The sequence below is a fragment of the Cebus imitator genome, unplaced genomic scaffold (assembly GCF_001604975.1).
Source record: "Cebus imitator isolate Cc_AM_T3 unplaced genomic scaffold, Cebus_imitator-1.0 Scaffold28, whole genome shotgun sequence".
NCBI lineage: Eukaryota > Metazoa > Chordata > Mammalia > Primates > Cebidae > Cebus > Cebus imitator.
In genome coordinates, this window is record NW_016107343.1 from 6,850,861 (window position 1) to 6,878,395 (window position 27,535).

Below are 27,535 nucleotides of genomic sequence, written 5' to 3' on the forward strand. Positions count from 1 at the left end.
TACTGCACTTCAGCCTGGGCGACAGAGTGAGTCTCCATCTCAAAAAAAAAAAAAAAAAAAAAAGGCTAGGTGTCCATGGCTCACACCTGTAACCCCAGCACTTTGGGAAACCAAGGTGGGCAGATTGAGACCATCATGACCAACATGGTGAAACCCTATCTCTACTAAAAATACATAAATTAGCTAGGTGTGGTGGCGCATGCCTCTAGTCCCAAGCTACTCAGGAGGCTGAGGCAGGAGAATCTCTTGAACCTGGGAGGTGGAGGTTGCAGTGAGCCGAGATTGGCGCCACTGAACTCCAGCCTGGCGACACAGTGAGACTCCGTCTCCAAAAAAAAAAAAAAGAAAGAAATATGTGGCCAGGCACGGTGGGTCACACCTGTAATCCTAGCACTTTGAGAGGCTGAGACGTGTGGATTGCTTGAGCACAACAGTTTGAGACCAGCCTGGGTAACATAGTGAAACACTCTCTACTAAAAATACAACAACAATAAAAAGATTAACTGAGCATGGTGGTGTGAGCCTATACTCCCTGCTACTGGGGAGGCTGAGATGGGAGAATCACCTGAGCTTAGGAGGTGGAGACTGCAACAAGCAGTGATTGTGCCACTGCACTGTAGCCTAGGTGACAGAGAACCCTAACCCTGACCCTAACCCTAACTCCATTTCTCATCAGGGATAATGATACCTCTTCTGCAGATGGTTGCTATGAAGATTCCGTGAGAAGTGAAAGTACTTTATTAACTATAATTTACTACATGAAATTAGGGGCTTCTTACTATCTGTTCTTTTTATGCCTGTCCCTAGAGTGGTGGTTGAGGACCATGTCTCGTTCATTTACATTCTGGACATTTGGTACAATTCCTGGACTAGGAGTGCTCAATACATATTTGTCAAAAGGAGGACAGAACAGAATGTAGTAAGTCTGAAGAGGTGCTGTGGGTCTCTCTGGCAGGCCAATCTCAGCCTTTGTATGCCTCATCAATAAGAGCATCCAGTGGGCACAGGTAGAGCCACATTCAGCCCTCAGAGCTAGCTCATGCTTGTAATCCCAGCACTTTAAGAGGCTGAGGCAGAAGGATCCCTTGAGGCCAGGAGTTCAAGAGCAGCGTGGGCAACAGGCTTCAAAAAAGAAGCAACGTAAAAACAGAGATGTGAACAGGAGATAGAGTGCATCTTTGTTGCTTGGGTGCTCCCCCTGCTGTCCAATGGCAGAGGCTCGACATCTTCCTCTGAGGGCTCGTCTCTACCAAAAATACAAAAATTAGCTGGGCATGGTGGCAGGCCCCTGTAGCCCCAGCTACTTGGGAGGCTGAGGCATGAGAATCACTTTAACCCAGGAGGTGATGGTTGCAGTGAGCCGAGATTGCAGCACTGCACTCCAGCCTGGGGCATAGAGAGAGATTCTGTCTCAAAATGAATGAATAAATAAATAAATAAAATAAAAAGAAGAAGTTGGGGGAGTGCAAAAAATAAACTTCACAAATACCCCAGGGTCACTTTCTCATATGACCCTACTATGGTAAAATGATGCTATGTCACTTCTGTACATAGCTCCTCATGACACACAAACAGTAAACCTACAGTTGTCCAGGAGGATAGCTCTTGCTTGCATTCAAAGTTGGTTTAACCAGAGTTGGGAGTGGAAAGTGGCCATGTAATATCTTGGACACCTGCCATTCATTGTTAAAAGACTCAGCTCTCAGCCAAGCGTGGTGGCTCATGCCTGTAACCCCAGCATTTTGGGAGGTCGAGGTGGGCAGATCATGAGGTCAAGAGATCGAGACCATCCTGGCTAACATGGTGAAACCTGTCTCTACTAAAAATACAAAAATTAGCTGGGCGTGATGGCACGCATCTGTAGTCCCAGCTACTTGAGAGGCTGAGGCAGGAGAATCACTTGAACCTGGGTGGCAGAGATTGCAGTGAGCAGAGATTGTGCCATTGCACTCCAGCCTGGCGACAGAGAGAGACTCCGACTCAAAACAAAACAAAAACAAAACAACCCACCCAGCTCTCAGAGTTGCCACTTCCAGGTTTTTGCCCAGTTTATGTCCCATACCCTGCCACTATGGAAAGGGGGAGAAAGCCCAGCGTCTTGGGAGTTCCTGCCCCATCAGTACTTCACAGTTTCCTTTTTTTTTCAAGACAAGGTCTCCGGCGTCGCCCAGGCTGGAGTGCAGTGGCACAATCACAGCTCACTACAGCTTCCACCTCTGGGCTCAACTGATCCTCCCATCTCAGCCTCCCAAGTAGCTGGGACCACAGGTGTGCACCACCATGCCTGGCTCATTTTTGTATTTTTTGTAGAGATGAGGTTGCATCATGTTGCCCGGGCTGGTCTCAAACACCTGGGCTCAAGCGATCCCCCCACCTCAGCCTCCTAAAATGCTGGAATTACAGACAGGCATGAACCATCGCGCCCAGCTCGTTTCCTGAGGAAACGTTTTGAGCGTCTGTTAGGTGTCATGCGCGCTGACAGGGGGAAACAAAAACGAATATGAGACACTGTGTTTCACAATCTGTCTGGTGGCATACACAAACTTCTAATTTTATTTCCCTTCTCATACAACCGAAAAACTGGTTTAACATGCACTATTTCATTTATGCCCCAAAACATCAAACGTCAAAACATCATTCACTTAGGCACAGCTGGTTACAGTTCATAAGGCGCAGGACATCGCTCATCTTGATCCCCCAGTACACGCGCATTTTAGGAAGAAACTGATCCTCAAAGAGATGAAAGGTCTGTTCTCAAGCATTTTTGCCAGCGAAGTTACAGTTAGATCCAGCAAACTCGCACACTGCAGAGCTAGAACTACCACTCGCGGCCCCGCCCACTCTCCCAGCTGCGGGAAGCTGTCACCCGGACTCTAGAGCGCCCGGGCCCGCGAGCTGCCGGAAGCTGTCGACCACGTGATTTGCTGGTTCAGCTCACGTGACATAGCTCTCGGAGGTGGGGTCCCTTGGCCAAAATGGCAGCCTACCTGCAGTGGCGGCGCTTTGTCTTTTTCGACAAGGAGCTGGTGAAGGAGCCGCTGGGCAATGATGGGGCTGCTCCCGGGGCCGCACCTGCTTCTGGATCCGCTGCTTCCAAGTTCCTTTGCCTCCCTCCTGGCATCACTGTCTGCGACTCAGGCCGAGGGAGCCTGGTCTTTGGAGATATCCTTCATTTGGAGCTGTCTTTTCCCTCCCGGGATCCCGAAGAGATACAGTTAGGATGAAATCTGTTTGTCAGAGGGGTCCGTGCTGCGCGCCTCTTTCCTTTAGCTGATCGTCCAGAGTTTTCTATGGTTTACGGGAAGAAGAAAGGAAGTCCGTTTCCTAACTTACCAACTGAGCAATCCTGGGCAAGTCGTTTAACCTCTCTGGGTTTTAGTTTCCTTATCTGTAGCAGGAGTGTACATGCCAATTTGACAAGGTTGAGATCAACTTTTTAAAAAATGCAAGTTGGCTTTAAAAGATTAATATGTCAGATGACATGATCTCCCCTGCCCGTTATCACTGGTGAGGAGGTAAATGAGGCTAACAGTTTGCTGCTTTCGTCTTCATGTTGCTGCTACTAAACTCTGGCCTCTTACACTTTTTTTTTTTTTCTGAGACAGAGTCTCGCTCTGTCACCCACGCTGGAGCACAGTGGCGTGATCTCCGTTCACTGCACCCTCCGCCTCCCAGGTTCAAGCGATTCTCGTGCCTAAGCCTCCCGAGCAGCTGGGATTACAGGCGCCTGCCACCACGCCTGGCTATTTTTGGTATTTTTAGTGATAGGGGGTTTTGCCATGTTGGCCAGGCTGGTCTTGAACTCCTGACCTCAGGTGATCCGCCTGCCTTGGCCTCCCAAAGTGTTGGGATAACAGGCGTGAGCCACCGCACCCGGCCTCATGCTTGTTATTTATTTATTTATTTATTTATTTTTTTGATACGGAGTCTCACCCTGTCTCCCGGACTGTAGTACAGTGGCGCGACATCGGCTCACTGCAACTTCCGCCTCTTGGGTTCAAGCGATTCTCCTGTCTCAGCCTTCCGAGTAGCTGGGATTACAGGCATGTGCCACCACATCCAGCTAATTTTTGTATTTTTAGTAGAGATGGGGTTTCACCATGTTGGCCAGGATGGTCTCCATCTCTTGACCTTGTGTTCTGCCGGCCTCGGCCTCCCAAAGTACTAGGATTACAGGCATGTGCCACTGCTCCTGGCCTGGCCTCACTCTTTTTAAGATAGGAAGTTCCATGAGATGATATGTGGGAAAATCCATGAAAATTTTAGAGTTGTATGCATGTAATTGTTACCTGAATTCTGGTCTGAATATAAGTATCTCTCCTTGGAAAGGAGGCTCCTTCACTACCCTGCACATATGGAAGGCCAGATCTGGTTCTTGCCACGTTCCCTACAGCTTACAGGCTTCCAGGCCTATAAACTACGGGTGACACACCTGTACCAACTGAAGCAACACAATATTCTGGCATCTGTTGGAGAAGATGAAGAGGGCATCAACCCTTTGGTGAGTCCCAGTAAAGAAATGGGAAAGATCTAGAAGTTTGGGAATGATTTTTTGTTGGAGGGTGACTAGCATTTACACTTCTGAGGTCTGTCCACAGGTTAAGATCTGGAACCTGGAGAAGAGAGATGGCGGCAATCCACTCTGCACTCGAATCTTCCCTGCTATTCCAGGAACAGAGCCAACTGTTGTATCTTGTTTGACTGTCCATGAAAATCTCAACTTTATGGCCATTGGTAAACAGAAGGCAAAGCTAACACTCCTAGATTCATTATAGATTTTCTTCAAAGTTGCTTCTGCATCTCATCTTTAATGTTTTTGCGAGACCACTTTGTATTGAACAGAGGTCTTTGAGATATTAAAGTTTGGAAGGGGAAGGCTTTTAATTTTGTTCTTTGAAAATGAGTCAGCGAGTACCAATATTCAGGTTAACCCTTAGAAAGGTTGGGTATACAGAGAAAACTTGTCACTTCTGAGTGCCTCAAGTGGTCTTTTTTCCCCCTCTCCCCTTCCTGATCTTTTCAGCCTCATTGAAGTAATTTTCTTGTTCTCCCACAGGTTTCACAGATGGCAGTGTTACTTTGAACAAAGGAGATATCACCCGGGACCGGCATAGCAAGACCCAGATTTTGCACAAGGGCAACTATCCTGTTACTGGATTGGCCTTTCGCCAAGCAGGAAAGACCACTCACTTGTTTGTTGTGACAACAGAGAATGTGCAGGTATGACCAAGGCCTCAACTCTTAGGAGCAGGCAGGAAGGGCTTTTCCATTGCTCAGGGGGATAGGGTAAGGAACTGACAGGGAAGGTGGGATTGTTAAATATTAATCATATCATTTGAATCATTTTCCTAGCTTTGTATTTTATTTCTTTGCCTAGGAAACCGGGAAGAGTTAGACTCTGGGCTTGTACTAAAAAGATGTCAATTTTATTTCCTTTTTTTTTTTTTTTTTGAGATGGAGTCTCACTGTGTAGCTCAGGCTGGAGTGCAGTGGCGAGATCTTGACCCACTGCAGCCTCCATATCCCAGGACATAGGCCACCGTGCCTGGCCGTGAATTTTATTTCTAACTACCTTTTTTTTTTTTTTCCTTGAGACAGGGTCTCGTTGTGTCACCCAGGCTGGAGTGCAGTGGCACTGTCTCAGCTCACTGCAACCTCTGCCTCCTGAGCTCAAGCGATCCTCCTGCCTCAGCATCCTGAGTAGCTGGGATTACAGGCACATACCACCATGCCTGGCTAATTTTTGTATTTTTTGTGGATACGGGGTTTCACCATGTTGCCCAGGTTGGTCGTGAATTCCTGGGCCTAAGCAATCTACCTGTCTCAGACTCCCAAAGTGCTGGGATTACAGACATGAGCCACTGCACCAGCCCATTTCTTTTCCTTTTTTTTTTTTTTGAGACGGAGTCTTGCTGTGTTGCCAGGCTGGAGTGCAGTGGTGCAATCTCAGCTCACTGCAACCTCTGCCTCCTGGGCTCAAGCCATTCTTCTGCCTCAGCCTCCTGAGTAGCTGGGACCACAGGCACGTGCCACCACACCCAGCTAATTTTTGTATTTTTAGTAGAGACAGGGTTTCACCATGGCCAGGATTGTCTCGATCTCTTGACCTTGTGATCCACCCGCCTCAGCCTCCCCAAGTGCTAGGATTACAGGCTTGAGCCACCACGCCTGGCCTGCACCAGCCTATTTCTAACTAACCTTTAAAATTACATATTGGACAAGTATCTTTATCTTTCTTGTTCCTGGGGCGCCAGATTTACAATAGTCTACTCTGTCAGGAATACTCTTTTTTTTTGAGACGGAGTTTCGCTCTTGTTACCCAGGCTGGAGTGCAATGGCACGATCTCGGCTCACCGCAACCTCCGCCTCCTGGGTTCAGGCAATTCTCCTGCCTCAGCCTCCTGAGTAGCTGGGATTACAGGCACGCACCACCATGCCCAGCTAATTTTTTGTATTTTTAGTAGAGATGGGGTTTCACCATGTTGACCAGGATGGTTTCGATCTCTTGACCTCGTGATCCACCCGCCTCGGCCTCCCAAAGTGCTGGGATTACAGGCTTGAGCCACCGCGCCCGGCCTTTTTTTTTTTCTTTAAAAAAGACTGGGTTTCACTATGTTGGTCAGGCTGGTCTTGAACTCCTGACCTCAGGTGATCTGCCTGCCTTGGCCTCCAAAGTGCTTGGATTACAGGCGTGAGCCACCGCACCCAGCTCAGGAATACTCTTGATAAAACAGTGGAAGATTATTGCATTTCTCTTACTTGTAGAATTTCTGTACTAGGTAGTGATAATATAAACAGAGAAAGAAAATGTGGTCCCTGGTTATATATTTAGTAGATGGGTGATGGTTAATGAAGAAGGCCAGCAGCCAAGAGAAAGTCTTAGAATGCTAAGAGGGAAAAAAGAGAGAGAGCCAGTATGGAAATGGGAATACCTTTGTAAAGGCTTAGTGCTACCTCCTCAAAGGAGCCTGTTAACCCCTTTCTTACTTCTGGCAGTCCTATATAGTTTCTGGAAAAGACTACCCTCGCGTGGAGTTGGACACCCATGGGTGTGGCCTGCGCTGCTCAGCCCTAAGTGACCCTTCTCAGGACCTGCAGTTCATTGTGGCCGGGGATGAGTGTGTCTACTTGTACCAGCCTGATGAACGTGGGCCCTGCTTCGCCTTTGAGGGCCATAAGCTCATTGCCCACTGGTTTAGGGGCTACCTTGTCATTGTCTCCCGTGACCGAAAGGTTTCTCCCAAGTAAGTACTCCAGCGAGAAGGGACAGGGAGAGGGCTGGACTTGTTCCCTTGAATCTGCCTGATTTTAAAATCCTAATGCCTGGATCCTGCCAATCTCCTGCTTTGGTGTTACATAGATGATACTTCCTTTTTTTTTTTTGAGATGGAGTCTCGCTCTGTCACCCAGGCTGGAGTGCAGTGGAATGATCTCGGATTACTGCAACCTCCACCTCCTGGGTTCAAGTTATTCTTCTGCCTCAGGCTCTTAAGTAGCTGGGATTACAGGCATGTGCCACCATGCCCGGCTACTTTTTGTATTTTTAGTAGAGGCAGGATTTCACCATGTTGGTCGGGCTGGTCTTAAACTCCTGACCTCAAGTGATCTGCCCACCTTGGTCTCCCAAAGTGCTGGGATTACAGGCATAAGCCACTGCGCCCGGCCGGCAACACTTATATCTAGAGTCATTTATAACATTTTTACTGAAAAATGGGTGTTTTTGCTGCAGATGTTTGCTACATAGCCTTAGTATACCAGAATGCTCCAGGAAATTTGGACCTTTTTTTTTTTTTTTTAACTCTTTTGTCAAAATAAGTTGGGCAGAGGAACAAAGAATTCAGTAGTGAAGAAATTAGAACATGCTGGGAAATGTAGGACACAGGTTTTTTGTTTTGTTTTGGTTTTTTAAGGGGTAGGTTGGGTGTTCTGCATGATGGAAGAACTCCCTGTTAGATGCTGGTTTGTTTTGCTTTCGTTCAGTTGCAGGCACAATGTTTTACATATACCATGTATTAGATGATTATTTTCTAAATGAATGGATATCTGAATGTACTTAATTTTCTAATCTGTTGCTTGGGTTAATTATAGGATCCTAAAGGGTAAGATCAGGTCTGTATGTTCTCTTTCTACAGCTACCGGCACAATGCTGCATGTTATGGGATGAGAGGGATCAAAGAGGTGACTTGTGCTGGGTGGAATGGGCACCAAAGTTATCATGGGAAAGGAACTCAAGGGGAGATAAAACCGAGATGGTCCAAATAACTGGTGATTTTTCTTTCCTATACAGGTCAGAGTTTACCAGCAGGGACTCACAGAGCTCCGACAAGCAGATTCTAAACATCTATGACCTGTGCAACAAGTTCATAGCCTATAGCGCTGTCTTTGAGGATGTAGTGGATGTGCTTGCTGAGTGGGGCTCCCTGTATGTGCTGACGCGGGATGGGCGGGTCCACGCACTGCAGGAGAAGGACACACAGACCAAACTGGAGGCAAGGCCACCAGCCTTCCAGAGCTGGCCATAGGCACTTAGAAGCAGCTACAGGAGTAGGTTCCCCAAATCATATTGGCCAGGGTGTTTCCCTCCCTGTGGGTCACAACCTTACTCAGCTTCCTTAGGGTAGGATTATAAGGAAAATGGCCTGAAATGGAGCTTTAGAGGGAAGTAATGGCTGGGAGCCTGAGCCCACTCTAAGGGTTCACTTTGTTTCCTGAGAACCTTAAGAAATAAGGTGATACTGATCTTGGGGGTATCTGGGAGCTCTTGCTTCATCTAGGATCTAGGCAGATCAGAAATGCAGGACTTTCTGTTTTCTGTGTTGTGGGCATATTTTTGGAAAGTGTCTTCTCAGGACCGCTTCTACCAACTTTCTAATCTCTTTTCCCTTCTAGATGCTGTTTAAGAAGAACCTATTTGAGATGGCAATTAACCTGGCCAAGAGCCAACATCTGGACAGTGATGGGCTGGCCCAGATTTTCATGCAGTATGGAGACCATCTCTACAGCAAGGGCAACCACGATGGGGCTGTCCAGCAGTATATCCGGTCAGTCTGGAGGCACTTTGGGATATGGCTGTGAATGCAGGGACAAACAGCTAGATAGCTAAAGCCCATCCATGCTCCAGGTAGGGGCTAGAACTCTACCAGGAACTGTTTTTGTTTTTGATTTTTTTTTAAATTTGAAAAAAATTTTTTTTTTTTTTTTGAGATGGAGTCTCGCTCTGTCACCCAGGCCTGGAGTGCAATGGTGCGACCTTGGCTCACTGCAACTTCCACCTCTCGGGTTCAAGTGATTCTCCCGTCTCAACCTCCTGAGTAGCTGGGATTACAGGCACACGCCACCACACCTGACTAATTTTTTGTATTTTTAGTAGAGACGGGGTTTCATTGTGTTCTCTGTGCTGGTCTCAAACTCCTGAGCTCATATAATCCACCCGGCTCAGCTTCCCAAAGTGCTAGGATTACAGGCATGAGCCACTGTGCGTGGCCTTTTAAAATTTTATTTGCAGGAACTATGATGCCTTAAATGAGAGGACAAGATTCCTTGTTAAAAAGGCAGTCGTAGGGTCAAATATTATATGACCAGTATGCAGCTAAGCTGATGATTACCTCTTCTTTTAAACCTTAGTTTGGCTTTTTTAAATATTCATTTTGACTTGGTTCTTCAAGGGGGAAAAGGTATTCATCTCTTGCTTCCATAATTCCTTCCCTCAGTACTAATACTTTGAATTTTCTGCCTTGAGAAGGGGTTTTAGAAACCTGTCTAAGACTGGGGTGCAGTGGCATGTGCCTGTGATCCTGTCCCTTGGGAGACCGAGGTGGGAGGATTACTTGAGACCAGGTGTTCAAGACCAGTCTAAGCAACATAGCAAGACCCCATCTCTAACAATAAATAAATAAATAAAATTTAAAAATATGGCCAGGCGCAGTGGCTCATGCTTATAATCCCAGCACTTTGGGAGATGGGGTGGGTAGATCACTTGAGGTCAGGAGTTCAAGACTAGCCTGGCCAGCATGGCGAAACCCTGTCTCCACTAAAAATGATAATAGTAATAATAATAATAATAATAGGCCGGGCATGGTGGCTCATGCCTGTAATCTCAGCACTTTGGGAGGCCGAGGCAGGTGGATCACCTGAGGCCATGAGTTCAAGACCATCCTGCCCAACATCATGAAACCCTGTCTCTATTAAAAACACAAAAATTAGCCAGGTATGGTGGCGGGCACCTGTAATCCCAGCTACCCAGGAAGCTGAGGCAGGAGAATCACTTGAACCTGGGAGGGAGAGGCTGTAGTGAGCCAAGATTGCGCCATTGCACTCCAGCCTGGGCAACAGAGCGAGACTCCATCTCAAACAAACAAAAATAATAATAATAATAGTAATAAAAATAAATTAATTAAACTAAAAAATAATAGGAAAAATAAAAAATACAAAACAAAACAACAACAAATAATAATATAAAAAGAGACCTGTCTAGGCCAGGTGTGGTGGCTCACACCTGTAATCCCAGCACTTTGGAAGTTTGAGGGGGGCGGATCATGAGGTCAGGAGATCGAGACCATTCTGGCCAACATGGTGAAACCCCGTCTCTACTAAAAATACAAAAATTAGCTGGGTGTGGTGGTGCGTGCCTGTAATCCCAGCTACTTGGGAGGCTGAGGCACAAGAATCACTTGAACCCTGGAGGTGGAGGTTGCAGTGAGCCAAGATTGCACCACTGCACTCCAGCCTGGCAACAGACTCTGTCTCAAAAAAACAAAAACGTGTCTAGCCTCTTCCCCTTCTCTTTAGAATTCCTATTTTTAGCCAAATTTAAGAACCAGTGCTCTGGAGTCTTGCTACTCAGTGTGGTCCACAGTCTAGTAGCACTGATATTACCTGGGACTTTGTGGGAATGCAGAATCTCAGGCCCCACTCCAGACCCACTGAAATAGAATTTGCATTTTGAGAAGATCTGCAAGTGATTCCTGTGTACATGAGTTGGAGAAGTACACTGATTCAGATGCTATCTGGTGCACATGTCTCCCTAGAACCATTGGAAAGTTGGAGCCATCCTATGTGATCCGCAAGTTTCTAGATGCCCAGCGCATTCACAACCTGACTGCCTATCTGCAGACCCTGCACCGACAATCCCTGGCCAATGCTGACCATACCACCCTGCTCCTCAACTGCTATACCAAGCTCAAGGACAGCTCGAAGCTGGAGGAGTTCATCAAGGTGCAAGATAGTGTTGGTGGGGGAGTCCTGGAGGCACCACTGGGCATGAGGTGTCTCCAATGGGACTTGTTCTGCTTCAGCAAGACACAGGGAGAGGAAAGGGCTGACCTTATTTGGGCATCAGCATGCTTTACCCTATAAATGGGGAAGAAGAGTGGCCGTTTCTGTTAGTTCTGTGCCATCTCTCCTCGTTTCATGATTCTAGAACTTCCCCCGGTATCTAAACCCTGGGTAGTGGCACTGGGGAAGCCCTGTCCCTAGCAGTATCTCTCTAATGGTAGGGGCAGAGGAAATCTTTAGTCAGAAACTCTCACAGTTGGGCCAGGCGCAGTGGCTCAAACCTGTAACCCCAGCACTTTGGAAGGCTGAGGCGGGTGGATCATGAGGTCATGAGATCAAGACCATCCTGGCCAACATGGTGAAACCCCATCTCTACTGACAAATACAAAAATTATCTGGGCATGGTGACGCGCACCTGTAGTCTCAGCTATTCAGGAGGCTGAGACAGGAGAATTGCTTGAATCCAGGAGGCAGAGGTTGCAATGAGCCGAGATCGTGCCACTGTCCTCCAGCCTAGTGACAGAGTGAGACTCCGTCTCAAAAAAAAAACTTCCCACACGTTGTCTAGCATAATATTTTCAAAGCATGCTATCACTTTATTATACCATCTTAGGAATCTGTCTGAAAGTCAGATGACTTTCCTCTCCCTTCTCTAGTCACCTCTAGTAAATCATTTTGTCTCATGTCTCCCTGGCAGACAAAGAGTGAGAGCGAAGTCCACTTTGACGTGGAGACAGCCATCAAGGTTCTCCGGCAGGCTGGCTACTACTCCCATGCCCTGTATCTGGCAGAGAACCATGCACACCATGAGTGGTACCTGAAGATCCAGCTAGAGGACATTAAGGTAGGTGAGACTCTCTTTTTTTCCCCAACAGATAGGGTCTCACTATGTTGCCCAGGCTGGACTTGAATTCCTGGGCTCAGGTGATCCTCCCACTCCATCCTCCTGAGTAGAGATGAGACTCTAAACTTGGGCAGAGCCCTGTTTTTGAAGACATCCCCAGAATGATGAAAGTGCTTCCTGGTGGCTGAGGCAGGTGTATGCACTACTTTGCCCTTTTCCTTTCCACAGAATTATCAGGAAGCCCTTCGGTACATCGGCAAGCTGCCTTTTGAGCAGGCAGAGAGCAACATGAAGCGCTATGGCAAGATCCTCATGCACCACATACCAGAGCAGACAACTCAGCTGCTGAAGGGACTTTGTACCGATTATCGGTCCAGCCTTGAAGGCCGCTGCAATAGGGAGACCCCTGGATGCAGGGTGAGGCTGCAAGGACAGACAGTGGGGATCACCTTAGGGGCTTCCTGTATACCTTGCCCACTCATTCAGCCTCCTCTTTCCTCCCTTGCCATCCTAGGCCAACTCTGAGGAGTTCATCCCCATCTTTGCCAATAACCCGCGAGAGCTGAAAGCCTTCCTAGAGCACATGAGCGAAGTGCAGCCAGACTCACCCCAGGGCATCTACGATACACTCCTTGAGCTGCGACTGCAGAACTGGGCCCATGAGAAGGATCCACAGGTGAGGCCTGGTCAGGGTTGTGGGAGAAAAGACAGTTCATGTCGTCTCCATTCTTCATTTTTGGTAGCTGCCTTTTGCTGCATTCCTTAGACCAGTAACACCTTACCTTGGAGGTCAGCGGTCCTCTGTGAAGAGGAAATTGACTGAGGGAAAGAGTTGACTGGCCTTGTCCCAAGAGATCTTGTGATTTTCCCTTTTTGTCCAGCAGCTCTGCCCTCCTTCCTCTCTAGGTCAAAGAGAAGCTTCACTCAGAGGCCATTTCCCTGCTGAAGAGTGGTCGCTTCTGCGACGTCTTTGACAAGGCCCTGGTCCTATGCCAGATGCACGACTTTCAAGATGGTGTCCTTTACCTCTATGAGCAGGGGAAGCTGTAAGAGTTTGGGGAATTTCAGGGAAAGGGGAAGAATCCAAGTCATTTTCCAGACACAGCCACTGAGGTCTGCCCTCGCCCCGGCTGCAGGTTCCAGCAGATCATGCACTACCACATGCAGCACGAGCAGTACCGGCAGGTCATCACCGTATGTGAGCGCCACGGGGAGCAGGACCCCTCCTTGTGGGAGCAGGCCCTCAGCTACTTTGCTCGCAAGGAGGAGGACTGCAAGGAGTACGTGGCAGCTGTCCTCAAGCATATCGAGAACAAGAACCTCATGCCACCTCTTCTAGGTACTTGGGAAGACAGAATGGGTGGGTGACAAGCTGCTGACCGCTGGGCTGTGTAGCAGGGGCCCTTCAACTCTGTTCAGAGTGTGCTACATGCGGTTCATTGTCTTGTTTTTTCTTGGACCCCAATCTCAGTGGTGCAGACCCTGGCCCACAACTCCACAGCCACACTGTCCGTCATCAGGGACTATCTGGTCCAAAAACTACAGAAACAGAGCCAGCAGATTGCACAGGATGAGCTGCGGGTACGGCGGTACCGGGAGGAGACCACCCGCATCCGCCAGGAGATCCAGGAGCTCAAGGCCAGGTACCCGGGGCATGGCTATGTGGAGGAGTCCAGGGTATAACTTGCTCTTCAAAGGGTGTTACTAAGTACTTTCCATAGACGATTCTGTGGAGCGCTTTTGAGCATTTTGTTCTTCAAGATGTGTTTTAATGGAGGAATTCCAAAAAGTGGTTTATTATGTAGATCATTATACTGGGCTTTGAAGGATATTATTTTGTAGCAGGTACTTTTCATTCTTTATATGCCCATGTTTTACCTTTTCTAAACACATCCATGTTGTTGTTGGAAGCCATTCTATTTGTTTTCTTTTTTGAGACAGGATCTTACTCTTGTCACTGAGGCTGGAGTGCAGAGGCACGATCACAGCTCACTACAGCCTTGACCTCCCTGGGCTCAAGTGATCCTCTCACCTCAGCCTCCCAAGTAGCTGGGATTACAGGCGTGCACCACCCCACGCCTAGCCTATTTTTGTATTTTTAGTAGAAATGGGGTTTACAATGTTGGCCAGGCTAGTCTTGAACTCCTGGCCTCAAGTCATCTCCTTCCTCGACCTCCCAAAATGCTTGGATTACAGGCATGAGCCACTGTGCCCAGCCATAATCGCAACTCTTAAATCTTACCTGCCCTTAATATTCTGTAAAATATTTATGAGAGAACAACAATTTTTTCATTCTATAAATACTGAGCCTCTGATATCCCAAGCACTGTTCTGAACAGCACAGACAAAAAGCCCTGCCTTCATGGAACTTTATGTTTTAAAAGAGACAGACAGCAAACATGTTAAATAGGCAAACTTTTTTTTTTGAGATGGAGTCTTGCTCTGTCTCCAGGACTGGAGTGCAATGGCGTGATCTCGGCCCATGGCAACCTTCGCCTCCCGGGTTCAATTGATTCTCCTGCCTCAGCCTCCCGAGTAGCTGGGATTACAGGTGCCCGCCAACATGCCCGGCTAATTTTTTATTTTTGTAGTGACAGGGTTTCACCATGTTGGCTAGGCTGGTCTCGAACTCCTGATCTCATGTGATCCACCCACCTTGGCCTCCCAAAGTGCTGGGATTACAGGTGTGAGCCACTGTGCCTGGCCAAATAGGCAAACTTTTGTAGTATGTTAGGTGGCGATTGAAGAAGGGGAGTTGGGGAAGGAGTGTGTTAACAAGTTTAGAGAAGGTGGCTTGGAAAGGCCTCACTGAAAGGGTCACATCTGAGTACAGACCTGAAAGAGAATTTAGTGGCAGCTGTGAAAATGGAAAGAGAGGAAACAATCCCTGGGCTGAGTTGGCCTTGTTGGGAGCATGCTGAGACTCACTGCAGATCCAGGGCTGTTGTAGTCATTTGACTCCCTCAAGGCGGTAAGAAGAGCAGGGCAGGGCCTGGTGACCTTACCAGGGACCTTGCCGCATCCATTTCAGCTGCCTTTCTCATCCTTGACTCTTGACCTTGCCCTCACTTTTGCCACTCATCTCTGGTCTTTCTTGCCTGTAGTCCTAAGATTTTCCAAAAGACCAAGTGCAGCATCTGTAACAGTGCCTTGGAGTTGCCCTCAGTCCACTTCCTGTGTGGCCACTCCTTCCACCAACACTGCTTTGAGAGTTACTCTGAAAGTGATGCTGATTGCCCCACCTGCCTCCCTGAAAATCGGAAGGTCATGGATATGATCCGGGCCCAGGAACAGAAACGAGATCTCCATGATCAATTCCAGCATCAGGTGAGAATGAGTGGGCTAGATGGGCCAGGGGATTCCCACCAGTGTCACAGTCACTGGAGGGCTGGTTTCCTTATCTCCTCCTCATTTAAGAAATAAGCACTTTGGTTCTGATTCTTACTCCTTCCCTCCTCTACTGCAGCTCAAGTGCTCCAATGACAGCTTCTCCGTGATTGCTGACTACTTTGGCAGAGGTGTTTTCAACAAATTGACTCTGCTGACCGACCCTCCCACAGCCAGACTGACCCCTAGCCTAGAGGCTGGGCTGCAGCGTGACCTCCTCATGCACTCCAGGAGGGGCACTTAAACAGCTTGGAGGAAGGCGTGGGCAACAGTGGAGTACCGAAAGGACAGATACAAGGGGACCTGGGCAGGCGTTACACAGAAGGCTGGCTGACATGCCCAGGGCTCTGCTCTCATCTAATGTCACAGCCCTCAGAACTAAAGGAGACTTCTTTCCCTGCCTTCTTATTTAGCTAGCCTGCCATCCCTCCTCTTGACTAGCAGTTTAGATCATTCCAGATCAGTGGGGGAGGGCACCTCAGCAACCTCCGAGTGTGGACAATAGCTGCTTTATTCTCTAAGAGCACCAGGCTGTGCTTGGGTCCTTGCTCTCAGAGTCTATAAATAAAAGAATATAATGATTTGGGAGCTTATGGATTTTTTTCTGGGGACTTCCTGGTGATTCTTAACTGCATGATGGACTTCCTTTCCTCTGCGCTCCTAGAGTTCCACTTCCCTCCTATGGTGGGTGGTCTTGGAGATCAGTCTTGTTCCGGTAATGGGTGGGGCCTGTGGCATCGAGTACAGTTCAGTTTACTGAAGAACCTCAGCAAAGAACCTAATGACTGAGCTCCAGGAACACCCTGGACTGAGACCCCCAAAACAGCTCTTGCTGGTCTCTGTGACTCTAGTGTGGGCAAAATACTCAAGCAGGAGGCAGATTCTGGTAGGAAGCTTTGGGCTTAACCTACCTTAATAATTGGTAGGTTGGTGTCTTACTGTACTTAGTACCAGATGATAAACAGGATAAAAGGTCCTTTCTGGAAACATCTTTCCCTCTTTTAAATTGTCAGCTAAAGTTTATGTTGCCAGGTGTCCCTGTGTAATTTGGGTGGCGCTGGCTGTCAGAAAATTGCTCCTATTGTTTTTTTCCCCACAACCTCACCTAATTTCATCTCCTGTGTTGTTTAATTGGAGGATATAAGTTTGATATTGTGGTTTAGGTGGTATTTAGGATTGGCATGGGCTGGGCATGGTGGTTCATGCCTGTAATCCCAACACTTTGCAGGGCTGAGGTGAGAGGATCGCTTGAGCCCAGGAGTTCAAGACCAGCCCAGGCAACATAGTTGAGACCCTGTCTGTGCAAGAAATAAAAATAAATTAGCCCAGCCTGGTGGCACTTGCCTATGGTCCCAGCTACTCAGGAGGCTGAGAAGAGGTGGGAAGATCGCTTCAGCCCAGGAAGTTGAGGCTACAGTGAGCCTTGATCACGCCACTGCACTCCAACCTGGGTGACAGAGACCCTGTGTCCAAAAGGAAAAAACACTGGCAGTATTGTAGCTGCTGAGTAGACTTTGGATCCGCTGACCTGGGTTCAAATCCTAGCTGTGCTGGTTGCCTTAGGGTACATCTTACCTTCTCAACCTGTTTTTTCGTTTTTAAATGTATTTTTTATTTTCAGTGGGTTTGAGGGGAACAGGTGGTGTTTGGTTATGTGAATAAGTTCTTTAACAGTGATTTCTGACATTTGGTGCCCACCAAAAGCAGTGTACACCATCCCAAATGTGTAGTCTCTTATCCCTCATCCGACTCCCACCCTTTCCCCCTCAACCTCTTTCTTCATCTGTACATTAAGAATTGTAACACCTACCCTGTATGGCTATCATGAAAGCCTAAAGAGCAAATAGGTATTAGTTTTTTATACAGTGCTCAGCACATGGGTGATTTTTTTTTCCCTTAAGACATGGTCTCAGCTGGGCACAGTGGCTCATGCCTGTAATCCCAGCACTTTGAGAGGCTGAGGTGGGTGGATTGCCTGAGGTCAGGAGTTCGAGACCATCCTGACCAAAATGGTGAAACCTCATCTCTACTAACAATACAAAAACTAGCCGGGAGTGGTGGCGGGTGCCTGTAATCCTAGCTACTCAGGAGGCTGAGGTGGGAGAATCGCTTGAACCTGGGAGTTGGAGGTTGCAGTGAGCCAAGATTGCACCATTGCAGCCTGGACAACAAGAATGAAACATCGTCTCAAAAAAAAAAGGTCTCACTCTGTCATTCAGGCTAGAGTGCAGTGGCACCATCACAGCTCACAGCTGCCTCGGCCTCCTGGGCTCAAGCAGTCTTCCCACCTCAGCCTCCCAAGTAGCTGGGACTACAGGCATGTGCCGCTACATCTGGCTCTTTTTGTATTTTTTGTAGAGATGAGGTTTTCACCATGTTGCCCAGGTTGGTCTCAAACTCCTGGGCTGAAGCAATCCTCATGCCTTGGCCTCCCAAAGTGCTGGGATTATAGGTGTAAGCCATTACACCCAGCTAGGTGATTATTAATAATCATGACTGTTAATTAAGTTCATGGGAAAGCACTTTTCCTATGAAGCCCTGTTCTCACTAACATGTATGTAGTGTTTGTGTTGCCACTCCAGTTACTTTTAGGCATGATCTTTAATCTCTCTGAAGCAGTTTCCTCATTTTAAGAACTGAAATGCTGGCTGGGCCAGTGGCTCACACCTGTAATCCCAGTACTTTGGGAGGCCAAGGTGAGATGATCACTTTAGTCCAGGAGTTTGAGACCAGTCTGAGCAACACAGTGAGACCACCTCCCTGCTGTCTCTACAAAACATTTAAAAATTAGCCCGACGTGGTGGTGCCCACATGTAGTCCTAGCTGCCTGGGAGGCTGAGGTGGGAGGATAGCTGGAGCCTGGGAGGTCAAGGCTGCAGTGACCCATGATCATGTCATTGCACTCCAGTCTGGGGACACAGTGAAACCCTGTATAAAAAAAACAGAGGCCTGTAATCCCAGCACTTTTGGAGGCCGAGGCGGGCGGATCACCTGAGGTCAGGAGGTCCAGAACAGCTTGGCCAACATGGTAAAACCCCGTCTCTACTAAAAATATAGAATTAACCGGGTGTGGTGGTGCATGCCTGTAATCCTAGCTACTCAGGAGGCTGAGGTAGGACAGTCGCTTGAACCCGGGAGGCAGAAGTTGCGGTGAGGCGAGATCGCGCCACTGCACTCCAGCCTGGGCAACAAGAGTGAAACTCTGTCTCAAAACAACAACAACAACAACAACAACAACAGGAAAATGCAGCCTACTTCAGGGTTGTGGCAAAACTAAGTTTGAATAGAGCAAAGGAATCGCCATAGAAGCTGTACCACTTGCTCATGCCACAGCTGTGGAATGGAGAGGTTGAATGTGAAGGTCTACTCTGCCGCAAAGTTCCAATTCCCGCCCAGAGGGAGGCACCTCCCCTTCAAGGGAGGGCGCCGGAAGTGACGCGAAGCCCTGCGGAGACCAGTAGTCCGACTGTAGGACGAGCTCGGGGCCCACGTGTTCCCGGTGCTCGCTGGCCGGAGCCCCCGGCTTCCCAGGGCCGGGGGACCTTAGCGGCACTCGCACATAGCCTACTTCCCGAGAGGAGCCATGTCTGGTAACGGCAACGCGGCTGCAACAGCGGTGAGTGCTGAGCCGGTGACCAGCACCCTTTGGGCTTCTGGACGAGCCTTGCAGCGATTGGCCCCAGGTTGCCATCCTCCGTCGTCTATTGGTCGGAACGGCTATCCATTTTTTTTGTCCGAATAGTTTTTAAAGGGCCAGTTGCCCTTCGAAAGGAATGGGGAAATCAGAGAACGGTGGTACTAGGTTAAGAGTGAAAGGATTGTCTGGAACAGAACAGCGTTCCTGCGGGCATCTGGGTGGGATTCCTGTCAGGCCTGGGATGCATGGCTCTAGATTTAGTGACCCAGACCACAAATGTTCGTCTACACAGACGGGGCCCTTTCCCTTGAGGCTGGGCCGAGTCGGATGCAGATGCGGCATCTTTGGGAAGACACGTTCCACTTTTGATTCAGAGGAGAGAGCGTAAGCCAAGCCTCCGAACTGCAAACAAACGTCTTGGAAGTGTGCCTTCTCTCTTTTTCTATTGTAGTGGTCTCCCAGCTACAGCCAACTCTCCAATCCCCAGCTGAGATACACCCACTGAATTACTACTGTGGGTTGGAGGCCACCGTGGGCCTTCCCATTACTAGCCTGCCTGCCAAGCTCTGGACTTGTGCACAGGCAAACTGCAGAGTTGTTGGAAGTCACTGCCAGCCTGAGATAAGAAAGAGATGGGGAGCTGCTTATCTCCCCCTGTCCAGCCAATTGGTGAGGGGTGGGATTCTTTGCTCGTGCAGTCATTCCAGAGCCCTGGACTAGGAATAGGAAGATCTGAATTGTAGCCCCAACTCTCTACCCTTTATTAGCTGTGTGACCCTGGGCAAGTCACCTCACCCCTCGGTGCCACTATTTGCTTCTGTAACATGGTGCCAAAGGTGCCTGTCTTGTCTACTTGATAGGATTGTTGAGAAGACAACAATATGCAAAAGCAATAGCTTCAACATAGAAGTGCTCAGTGTTTTATTTTTTAATGAAATGGTTTGACTTGAATATGCTGTGCACATTCAATGATCTTAAGGAATTATTTGAACCTAGTAGTTCTGGGACCTCAGATTCCTTCCTGTAGGCTCCCTGTGTCCCAGAATTTTGGTGGCCACGTTTAGTATTTCAAGCCTAGCCTAATTTGCAAAGGGTATCCCAGGGTTGATTTATTGGAGTAACCACATGGAGTAGACCAGAGTCTAAGGGCAACAAGCTGTCACCTGCTGCAGCAATAGAGGCCCCAGATGTCTGGGTGCAAAAGAACTCCACAGCACCCTGGCCAATATGGTGAAACCCCATCTCTACTAAAAATATAAAAATTAGGCCAGGCATGGTGGCTCACGCCTGTAATCCTTGCACTTTGTGAGGTCGAGGCAGGTGAATTGCCTGAGCTCAGGAGTTCAAGAACAGCCTGGGGAACACAATAAAACCCTGTTTCTAAAAATACAAAAAATTAGCTGGGTGTGGTGGCATACGCCTGTAATCCCAGGTACTCGGGAGGCTGAGACAGGTGAATCACTTGAACTTGGGAGGTAGAGATTGCAGCGAGCTGAGTTCGCACCATTGCACTCCAGCCTGGGCAACAGAGCAAGACTTAGTCTCAAAAAAATAAAAATAAAAATAAAAATTGGCCGGGCGTGGTGGCTCACGCCTGTAATCCAAGCACTTTGGAGGCTAAGGCGGGTGGATCACCTGAGGTCAGGAGTTCAAGACCAGCCTGACCAACATGGTGAAACCCCATCTTGAAAAAAAAAAGGAAAAAAAAAAATAAATAAAAATTAGCCAGGTATAGTGGCATGCGTCTCTAGTCCCAGCTTCTTGGGAGGCTGAGTCAGGAGAATTGCTTGAACCTGTGAAGCGGTGGTTGCAGTTAGCTGAGATTGTGCCACTGCACTCCAGCCTGGGCAACTGAGCAAGACTCTGTCTCAAAAAAAAAAACAAACAAACAAAAAGGGTGGGGGTAGAAAAATAAACAAATGAATAAATAAAAAGGAACTCCATAGGATGAACATCCCAGATCAGGGAATGTCAACAGTATCAGTATCTACGGTGGCCACTGTCTGATGTAGAAAGAAATGGGACCTCCGTCTTAGACTGAAGAATTCAGTTCTACCTACTTGGCAGTGAATACTTTTGTCCAAGGTACTCTGGCAGGAGGAAGAGGCGTGTCCTTTTGAGTTCTTGGCTTGGGCTCTGGCCTCCCAATATTTCCTTCTTGGTGAAACCAGGGCAGCACTCTAGGTGAATGAATGTTAGGCAGTGTGGCCTCATATGGAATATCTGAGGCAGAAGAAACCTGAGTCCAAACCTCTTCACTTTATAGATGAACAAACAGATCCTGTTGGGACAATGTACCCAAGGTCACCCAGCCAAGAGGCTGAGCAGGACTGTACATCAGATCTGTTTACTTCAGTCTTAATGTATGCAGTCCAGCCAGATTAAGGAACCCTTAATACTGTCCCCTTTCCCCGCTCTGAAATCTTCATCTTCTTGAGTTATTTTGCAGCCAGACATCTGGGTCTCTTGCTGGAGAAGGTGGCAGCTTGCTGTTTTTAGACTCTAGTCTACTCCATGTGGCATCTTGATGGCACTGAAATTTTGTCAAGGGCCTCGTCTGTTGTAGATAATGAATCTGTCCTCCAGTGACTCAGCACTGGTTCCCCAGTGTGGTCCTGGCTCCCCTGCCCCTGCCAGCTGCAGGCCCCACCCTCCCTGTGGCCAGGCTGATGGGCCCTATCTCTTTACCCACCTGCTGTGCACCACACTCCCACTGACAACTGCCTTGGCTTCAGGGCTCAGTGTCCTGGTTACTGCAGTGACAGCAACAACAGATCCTACTATTGCCTCCCTCTGGTCTCTGCTTCTGTGGGTCCCTGAGGAAGGCAGAAGAAACTGAGGGAGGTTAAAGGGACCAGCCTTGGAGTATTTTCCCACTCTGAGACTCAGTTGGCCACAGGCTGAGTTCTTTTCTTCCAAGCCAGTGATTCTGGTTCTTGGACAAGGTGGTGAGGAACACAAGGAACAGAGGGAACTGTGACCTGGGAACTTTTTCTGCAGGAAGAAAACAGCCCAAAGATGAGAGTGATTCGTGTGGGTACCCGCAAGAGCCAGGTGAGTGCAGGAGCCGGGGTGGAGGAGGTTTGCTGGAACAGCTGTGATGCTCACAGCATCACAAATTGGGGGACTCAAAGGGTTGGTTCCTAGCATGGAAGAGGTGGCGTGGCTGGGCGGAGGAATGGCAGATTACATTCTATGGCAAGATCATCCCTGGGCTGGGAAAATTGTTGGAGTGCAGATGACTCCCAAGCCCCTTCTCATTCCCAGATGGAAATTCCGGTCCCTTCAGCATCTGCCTAAGCTATGAGAGTCTGAGCAGTGGCTGGGAAGGGCAGGACTAATTGAAATCTCTACCCCCAGCTTGCGCGCATACAGACAGACAGTGTGGTGGCAACACTGAAAGCCCTGTACCCTGGCCTGCAGTTTGAAATCAGTGAGTTTTCTGGAAAGAAGTGGAAGCTAATGGGAAGCCCAGTATCCCAAGAGGGGAGAAAACAGCATTTCTGGCTTTGCCTATGACTAAAGCCTGTCCCACTGCCCTGAGAATCCCTCTTGGCTGCTCCCAGCTCCAAAGGTGCTTTCCTCTGAATACTCCTAGCTCTGACTACCTGGGTTAGCCTGGCATTTAACATCTTGAGCTTTGGGTCTTTTTTATGAGTGTTTCTGGTCTTCTGCTCGATTGTACATACTTAGAGGGCAGGGATCAGGGCTTACATGCCTCTGTCCCTATCATGAATTGTAACACAGTGCTGGCCTCAGTAAATGTTGATCAATGAGCACCTGATTGATTGACTCTCTCCTCAGTTGCTATGTCCACCACAGGGGACAAGATCCTTGATACTGCACTCTCTAAGGTAACATCATCTTCCCCCCAGTTCTTGTCCCCACTCTTCTTTCCTTCCCTCAAGGGATTCACCCAGGCTCCTTCTTGCCCAACAGATTGGAGAGAAGAGCTTGTTTACCAAGGAGCTTGAACATGCCCTGGAGAGGAATGAGTAAGTAAAGATAGGAGTGTGGTGCCACCTCCCCCCCACCCTGGTCTCTTGCTGGGACCCTAGTATGTTAGGTCTATTGCAGGGACCCCGATGTCAGCTAGGCTGCTGGGCTTAAACCCTTAGAGAGGCTGAAGGTGGCTCATAGGTGGGTTTTTTCAGCCTTCAGAAAAGGAGAGTGTCTTGGTTCTGAGCCATCTGGCTGCCTGGACTGCAAGAATGGCCGGGGGAGGGAGGGTAGGAGGCAGGGTGAGAGGAGAGCAGGTTTCAGGCTCCTGAGGTCTTGGGAAGGCGTGCTTCCTGAACTGCCCTAGGCTCCACCACTGAAGTAGACCCAGGGATTGGCGGAGAAGGGGTGATGGCTGGCTGCTCATACACTTTCTCCTTGCTCCCCTCTCCCATCTTTGTAGAGTGGACCTGGTTGTTCACTCCCTGAAGGACCTGCCCACTGTGCTTCCTCCTGGCTTCACCATAGGAGCCATCTGCAAGTAAGAGTCTTGCAAGTAAGGGGGCCTGGGCAGTGTTAGGCATCATGTGAACCTTTGCGTTTCCCTTTGGGACCTGACCCTCTGCTTCGGGCTTATCTCCTCTGCCCTGAGGAGTGTTGATTGGTGGCAGAAAACTCAGGAAATACCAGTGAGTTGGCAATCGAGAGAGAGTAGAGGTGATCTAAACTGAAATCTCTTCCCTCATTTTATGCCCTTCCTTCATCCCCCAGGCGGGAAAACCCCCATGATGCTGTTGTCTTTCACCCAAAATTTGTTGGGAAGACCCTAGAAACTTTGCCAGAAAAGAGGTAAGTGGGGCCTGGATAGGCAGCTTGGTGGGATGTGCCCAAAGATGGAAGGATGGGAGGAGGAGAGGAAAGGAACAGTGACAGCCTAGTGTTAAAATCTCATTGTAACCTCTCTCGGCAGTGTGGTGGGAACCAGCTCCCTGCGGAGAGCGGCCCAACTGCAGAGAAAGTTCCCACACCTGGAGTTCAGGAGCATCGTATCCTTTTAGAAGAGGGATAGGGGCAGCAGCCAAGGAAAAAAACAAGGTCTAGAGGACTCTGGGAGTCCTGAGAGTGGGAAGGGGCTTCCAGCTAGCAGCACATGGGGTCAGTGGTCTGTCTTTCCTTCCATCCACTCATCTGTCCACTCATTTATAGTCTAATGTTTTATTAGCCCCAGGCAAGTGCTTGGAATGCAAGGCATTGGGGATAATGGTGAGCAACATAAACATTGCCCCTGCATATGAAGAGTTTACTTTTTATTTAGGGATAATGCAGTTATACTGAACAGTGACTGCTTCTGAAGGGATAGAGAGTACCTCTTTATTTTTTTAGACAGAGTCTTGCTCTGTCGCCCAGGCTGGAATGCAGTGGCGTGATCTCTGCAACCTCTGCTTCCTGGGTTCAAGCAGGCCTCCTGCCTCAGCCTCCCAAGTAGCTGGGATTATAGGCACCTGCCACCATGCCTGGCTAAGTTTTGGATTTTTAGTAGAGACGGGGTTTCACCATGTTGGTCAGACTGGTATCAAACTCCTGACCTCCGGTGATCCACCAGCCTCCGCCTCCCAAAGTGCTGGGCTTACAGGCTAGAGCCACCACGCCCGGCCGGTACTTCCATTTTTATATGCTCTTATGTTGTTTTGACTTTTACAATGAATATGTAGTACATTTCATAAAACTAAATTTAAAAATAGTATGTGCTAAGTGAAGTTGTGAATTTTTTGGAAACTTCTAGTTGGAACATCTAAACACAGAAATCTGGGGGTCAGGGAAGGTTTCTCAGAGGTCTTGTAACCTTGAGCAAGTTATTTAGCCTTCTTATGTCATTTTCCTCATCTATAAAGTGGGGATAATAATACTACCTTCCTCACAGGGCTGTTGTGAAGATGAAATGAGCTGACATATGGAGAGCACATTTAGAGCAGTGTCTGGCATGTAGTAAGTATGATATAAGTGTTAGCTGATGAATGAAAGTCAGCCAGCTAGAGAGGTTAAGACTCAGGCAGAGGGAACGGCATGAAGCCCCAGATTGCCCGACACTATGGTCCTTAGCAACTCTCCACAGCGGGGAAACCTCAACACCCGTCTTCGGAAGCTGGATGAGCAGCAGGAGTTCAGTGCAATCATCCTGGCAACAGCTGGCCTGCAGCGCATGGGCTGGCACAACCGGGTGGGGCAGGTAGGGGCTGCCCCTATCCTCTCCCCAGTTTGTCTGCGTCTCCCTTCTGCCTTACATCATACCCAGTTTAGGATTTTTAGACTTTATGACTGTGTGAAAGCCATACACATTCAGTAGAAACTGTACTTTGAGTACCCAGCCATTCTGTTTTTTACTTTCAGTATAGTATTCAATCAATTACATGAGATTCAACACTTTATTGTAAAATAGGCTTTGTGTCAGATGATTTTGCCTGACTATAATAGGCTACTTGTTAAGTGTTCTAAAAACATATAAGGTAGGCTAGGTGTAGTAAATGCATTTTCAGCTTATGTTTGCAACTAACAATGGGTTTATCATGATGTAACCCCACTGTAAGTTGAGGACCATCTGTCTTCACTTCTTGACCATCCCACCTCTAACACCACAAGCTAGGAAGATTGTAAATCAGAGGCCAGACTCTAGACATTCATGGAGAAAATTTACAAAAAAAATATAAATAAATAAAAAATAATAATAAAAAAAAGGACAGACTCACACTCAGGTCTACCGAGGCTTTCCAGATTACAGGGAACCCCCCAACTCACTGCCAGGTGTTTTAGACATCCCCATGTCCACCCTTCTGACTACCTGTTCTGCCTCCACAGATCTTGCACCCTGAGGAATGCATGTATGCTGTGGGCCAGGTATACTTGACCAGGGAAGCCACATGTTGACATACCGCTTCCCTTTGTTCTCAGCCAAGAAGTTGGTCTCACAACCTTCTGCATCTGCTTCCTCAGAATAGTATTCTCAGGGAGGGGCAGGCCTTGGGATTCTACCAGTCCGGAAGACCCTGGGGAGCAAGTAGATAGAGGTGTTTCCATGCTTGGTGCCATTGGTTGGGGAAAATCAGGCCTGATGTCCTAGGGTGTTTTTCCATCAGGGGGCCTTGGGTGTGGAAGTCCGAGCCAAGGACCAGGACATCTTGGATTTGGTGGGTGTGCTGCATGATCCTGAAACTCTGCTTCGCTGCATCGCTGAAAGAGCCTTCCTGAGGCACCTGGTAGGTAGGACCTGTGCTCCACCTGTGGAGGGCTGGGGACTTGGAGAGCTGGGAATGGTGGTGGGGAGATTTCTCACATGAATGCTTTGTATATAGTGCTAACTCATTCTTGCTGAATGTTGTGTATGGAGAGGACCAGGTATGGGCCCACAGTTGCCTTTTCAGTGGTGTCCTCAGGTCTGTGGTCACAGGGTGGTATTAAGAGCCCTTGGAGCTCATAGCAACTTCTCATTGCAGGAAGGAGGCTGCAGTGTGCCAGTAGCTGTGCATACAGCTATGAAGGATGGGCAAGTAAGCAGGGGAAAATGGGTGGAAAGGCAGGGAAGGGAGGACTGTGGCATTTCTTCCTGTGCATCCAGGCTTCTAAGCAGTCCCCTCTCATACTGTGTTGAGGCAACTGTTTTCTTCCCCAGCTGTACCTGACTGGAGGAGTCTGGAGTCTAGATGGCTCAGATAGCATACAGGACACCATGCAGGCTACAATCCATGTCCCTGCCCAGGTACCAAAGCTGAAGGGTGAGGGGGGTAATAAACAAGAGTGCATGTAATCTCTCTTGTTCTCACCAAATCCCACCTCCACTCATACAGCATGAAGATGGCCCTGAGGATGACCCACAGCTAGTAGGCATCACTGCTCAGAACATTCCGCGAGGACCCCAGCTGGCTGCCCAGAACTTGGGCATCAGCCTGGCCAACTTGTTGCTGAGCAAAGGAGCCAAAAACATCCTGGATGTTGCACGGCAGCTTAATGATGCCCATTAACTGGTCTGTGCGGCATGCCTGGGTTGCTGCTGTCCAGTACCCATTCTCATGCTAGCTGAGGAGCAATTACCCCAGGAGACTGAACAGCAGGGTCCAAGCCTTCCAGGGATTTGCCACACCATGAGGACTTGATGACTGCCTTGCCTCCTCAGTATGTGGGGGCTTCATCTCTTTAGAGAAATCCAAGCCACAGCCTTTGAATGTAACCAACTCTACTAATAAACCAGCTCTGAAGGTGCTTTTTGTTTTTCTTTCGTGGGGTGGGCAGGAAGATATGAACAAACACAAAGCCCTTTCACCCTTACTTCTGAGGCTGGGACTTTTGCCCAAAGTTCTCCTGGAACATCCTTTCTGCTTCTGCCTCAATAGTTTTCATTTCACACAGAATAAATTGTCTCCCAGAAACACTGAGAAACAGAGCCATAGTCTTAAATTCCTATG

General features: G+C 48.5%; 2 protein-coding genes across 7 annotated transcripts; both read left to right on the forward strand.

Annotated features, from left to right (window-relative positions):
* The first annotated feature begins 2,848 nt into the window (after positions 1 to 2,848).
* On the forward strand, positions 2,849 to 16,093 carry VPS11 (VPS11 core subunit of CORVET and HOPS complexes). 2 transcript variants are annotated; one of them, XM_017523497.1, is made up of 16 exons: positions 2,849 to 3,162; positions 4,353 to 4,501; positions 4,599 to 4,734; positions 5,057 to 5,220; positions 6,997 to 7,244; positions 8,288 to 8,489; positions 8,890 to 9,041; positions 11,028 to 11,214; positions 11,972 to 12,118; positions 12,347 to 12,535; positions 12,633 to 12,794; positions 13,025 to 13,164; positions 13,255 to 13,457; positions 13,590 to 13,761; positions 15,223 to 15,445; positions 15,585 to 16,093. In XM_017523497.1, the coding sequence occupies exons 1-16, from the start codon at positions 2,976 to 2,978 to the stop codon at positions 15,747 to 15,749; spliced, it is 2,826 nt and encodes a 941-aa protein (XP_017378986.1). In that variant the 5' UTR covers positions 2,849 to 2,975; the 3' UTR covers positions 15,750 to 16,093. The 2 variants fall into 2 exon arrangements, with proteins under 2 accessions (XP_017378986.1, XP_017378985.1); XM_017523496.2 differs by having other exon boundaries at positions 2,932 to 3,162; positions 4,587 to 4,734.
* A 2,821-nt stretch (positions 16,094 to 18,914) lies between these two features.
* HMBS (hydroxymethylbilane synthase) lies at positions 18,915 to 27,333 on the forward strand. 5 transcript variants are annotated; one of them, XM_017523506.2, is made up of 14 exons: positions 18,915 to 19,121; positions 22,143 to 22,196; positions 22,503 to 22,575; positions 22,947 to 22,996; positions 23,082 to 23,137; positions 23,545 to 23,622; positions 23,853 to 23,930; positions 24,052 to 24,127; positions 25,195 to 25,308; positions 25,935 to 25,973; positions 26,213 to 26,336; positions 26,570 to 26,623; positions 26,746 to 26,832; positions 26,921 to 27,333. In XM_017523506.2, the coding sequence occupies exons 1-13, from the start codon at positions 19,089 to 19,091 to the stop codon at positions 26,787 to 26,789; spliced, it is 873 nt and encodes a 290-aa protein (XP_017378995.1). In that variant the 5' UTR covers positions 18,915 to 19,088; the 3' UTR covers positions 26,790 to 26,832; positions 26,921 to 27,333. The 5 variants fall into 5 exon arrangements, with proteins under 5 accessions (XP_017378995.1, XP_017378991.1, XP_017378990.1 ...); XM_017523502.2 differs by having other exon boundaries at positions 18,916 to 19,188; positions 26,213 to 26,332; XM_017523501.2 differs by having other exon boundaries at positions 18,916 to 19,121; positions 26,213 to 26,332.
* Positions 27,334 to 27,535: the final 202 nt, after the last annotated feature.

Excerpts from the sequence above, each read along its gene's own strand:
- VPS11 (XM_017523496.2), top strand. The coding sequence starts at position 2,976 with ATGGCAGCCTACCTGCAGTGGCGGCGCTTTGTCTTTTTCGACAAGGAG. Across the intron at positions 5,221-6,996 it reads TGACAACAGAGAATGTGCAG|TCCTATATAGTTTCTGGAAA; the intron begins GTATGACCAAGG and ends TACTTCTGGCAG. Across the intron at positions 12,795-13,024 it reads CCCATGAGAAGGATCCACAG|GTCAAAGAGAAGCTTCACTC; the intron begins GTGAGGCCTGGT and ends CTTCCTCTCTAG.
- HMBS (XM_017523501.2), top strand. The coding sequence starts at position 19,089 with ATGTCTGGTAACGGCAACGCGGCTGCAACAGCG. Across the intron at positions 19,122-22,142 it reads GCAACGCGGCTGCAACAGCG|GAAGAAAACAGCCCAAAGAT; the intron begins GTGAGTGCTGAG and ends CTTTTTCTGCAG. Across the intron at positions 25,974-26,212 it reads GCATGTATGCTGTGGGCCAG|GGGGCCTTGGGTGTGGAAGT; the intron begins GTATACTTGACC and ends TTTTTCCATCAG.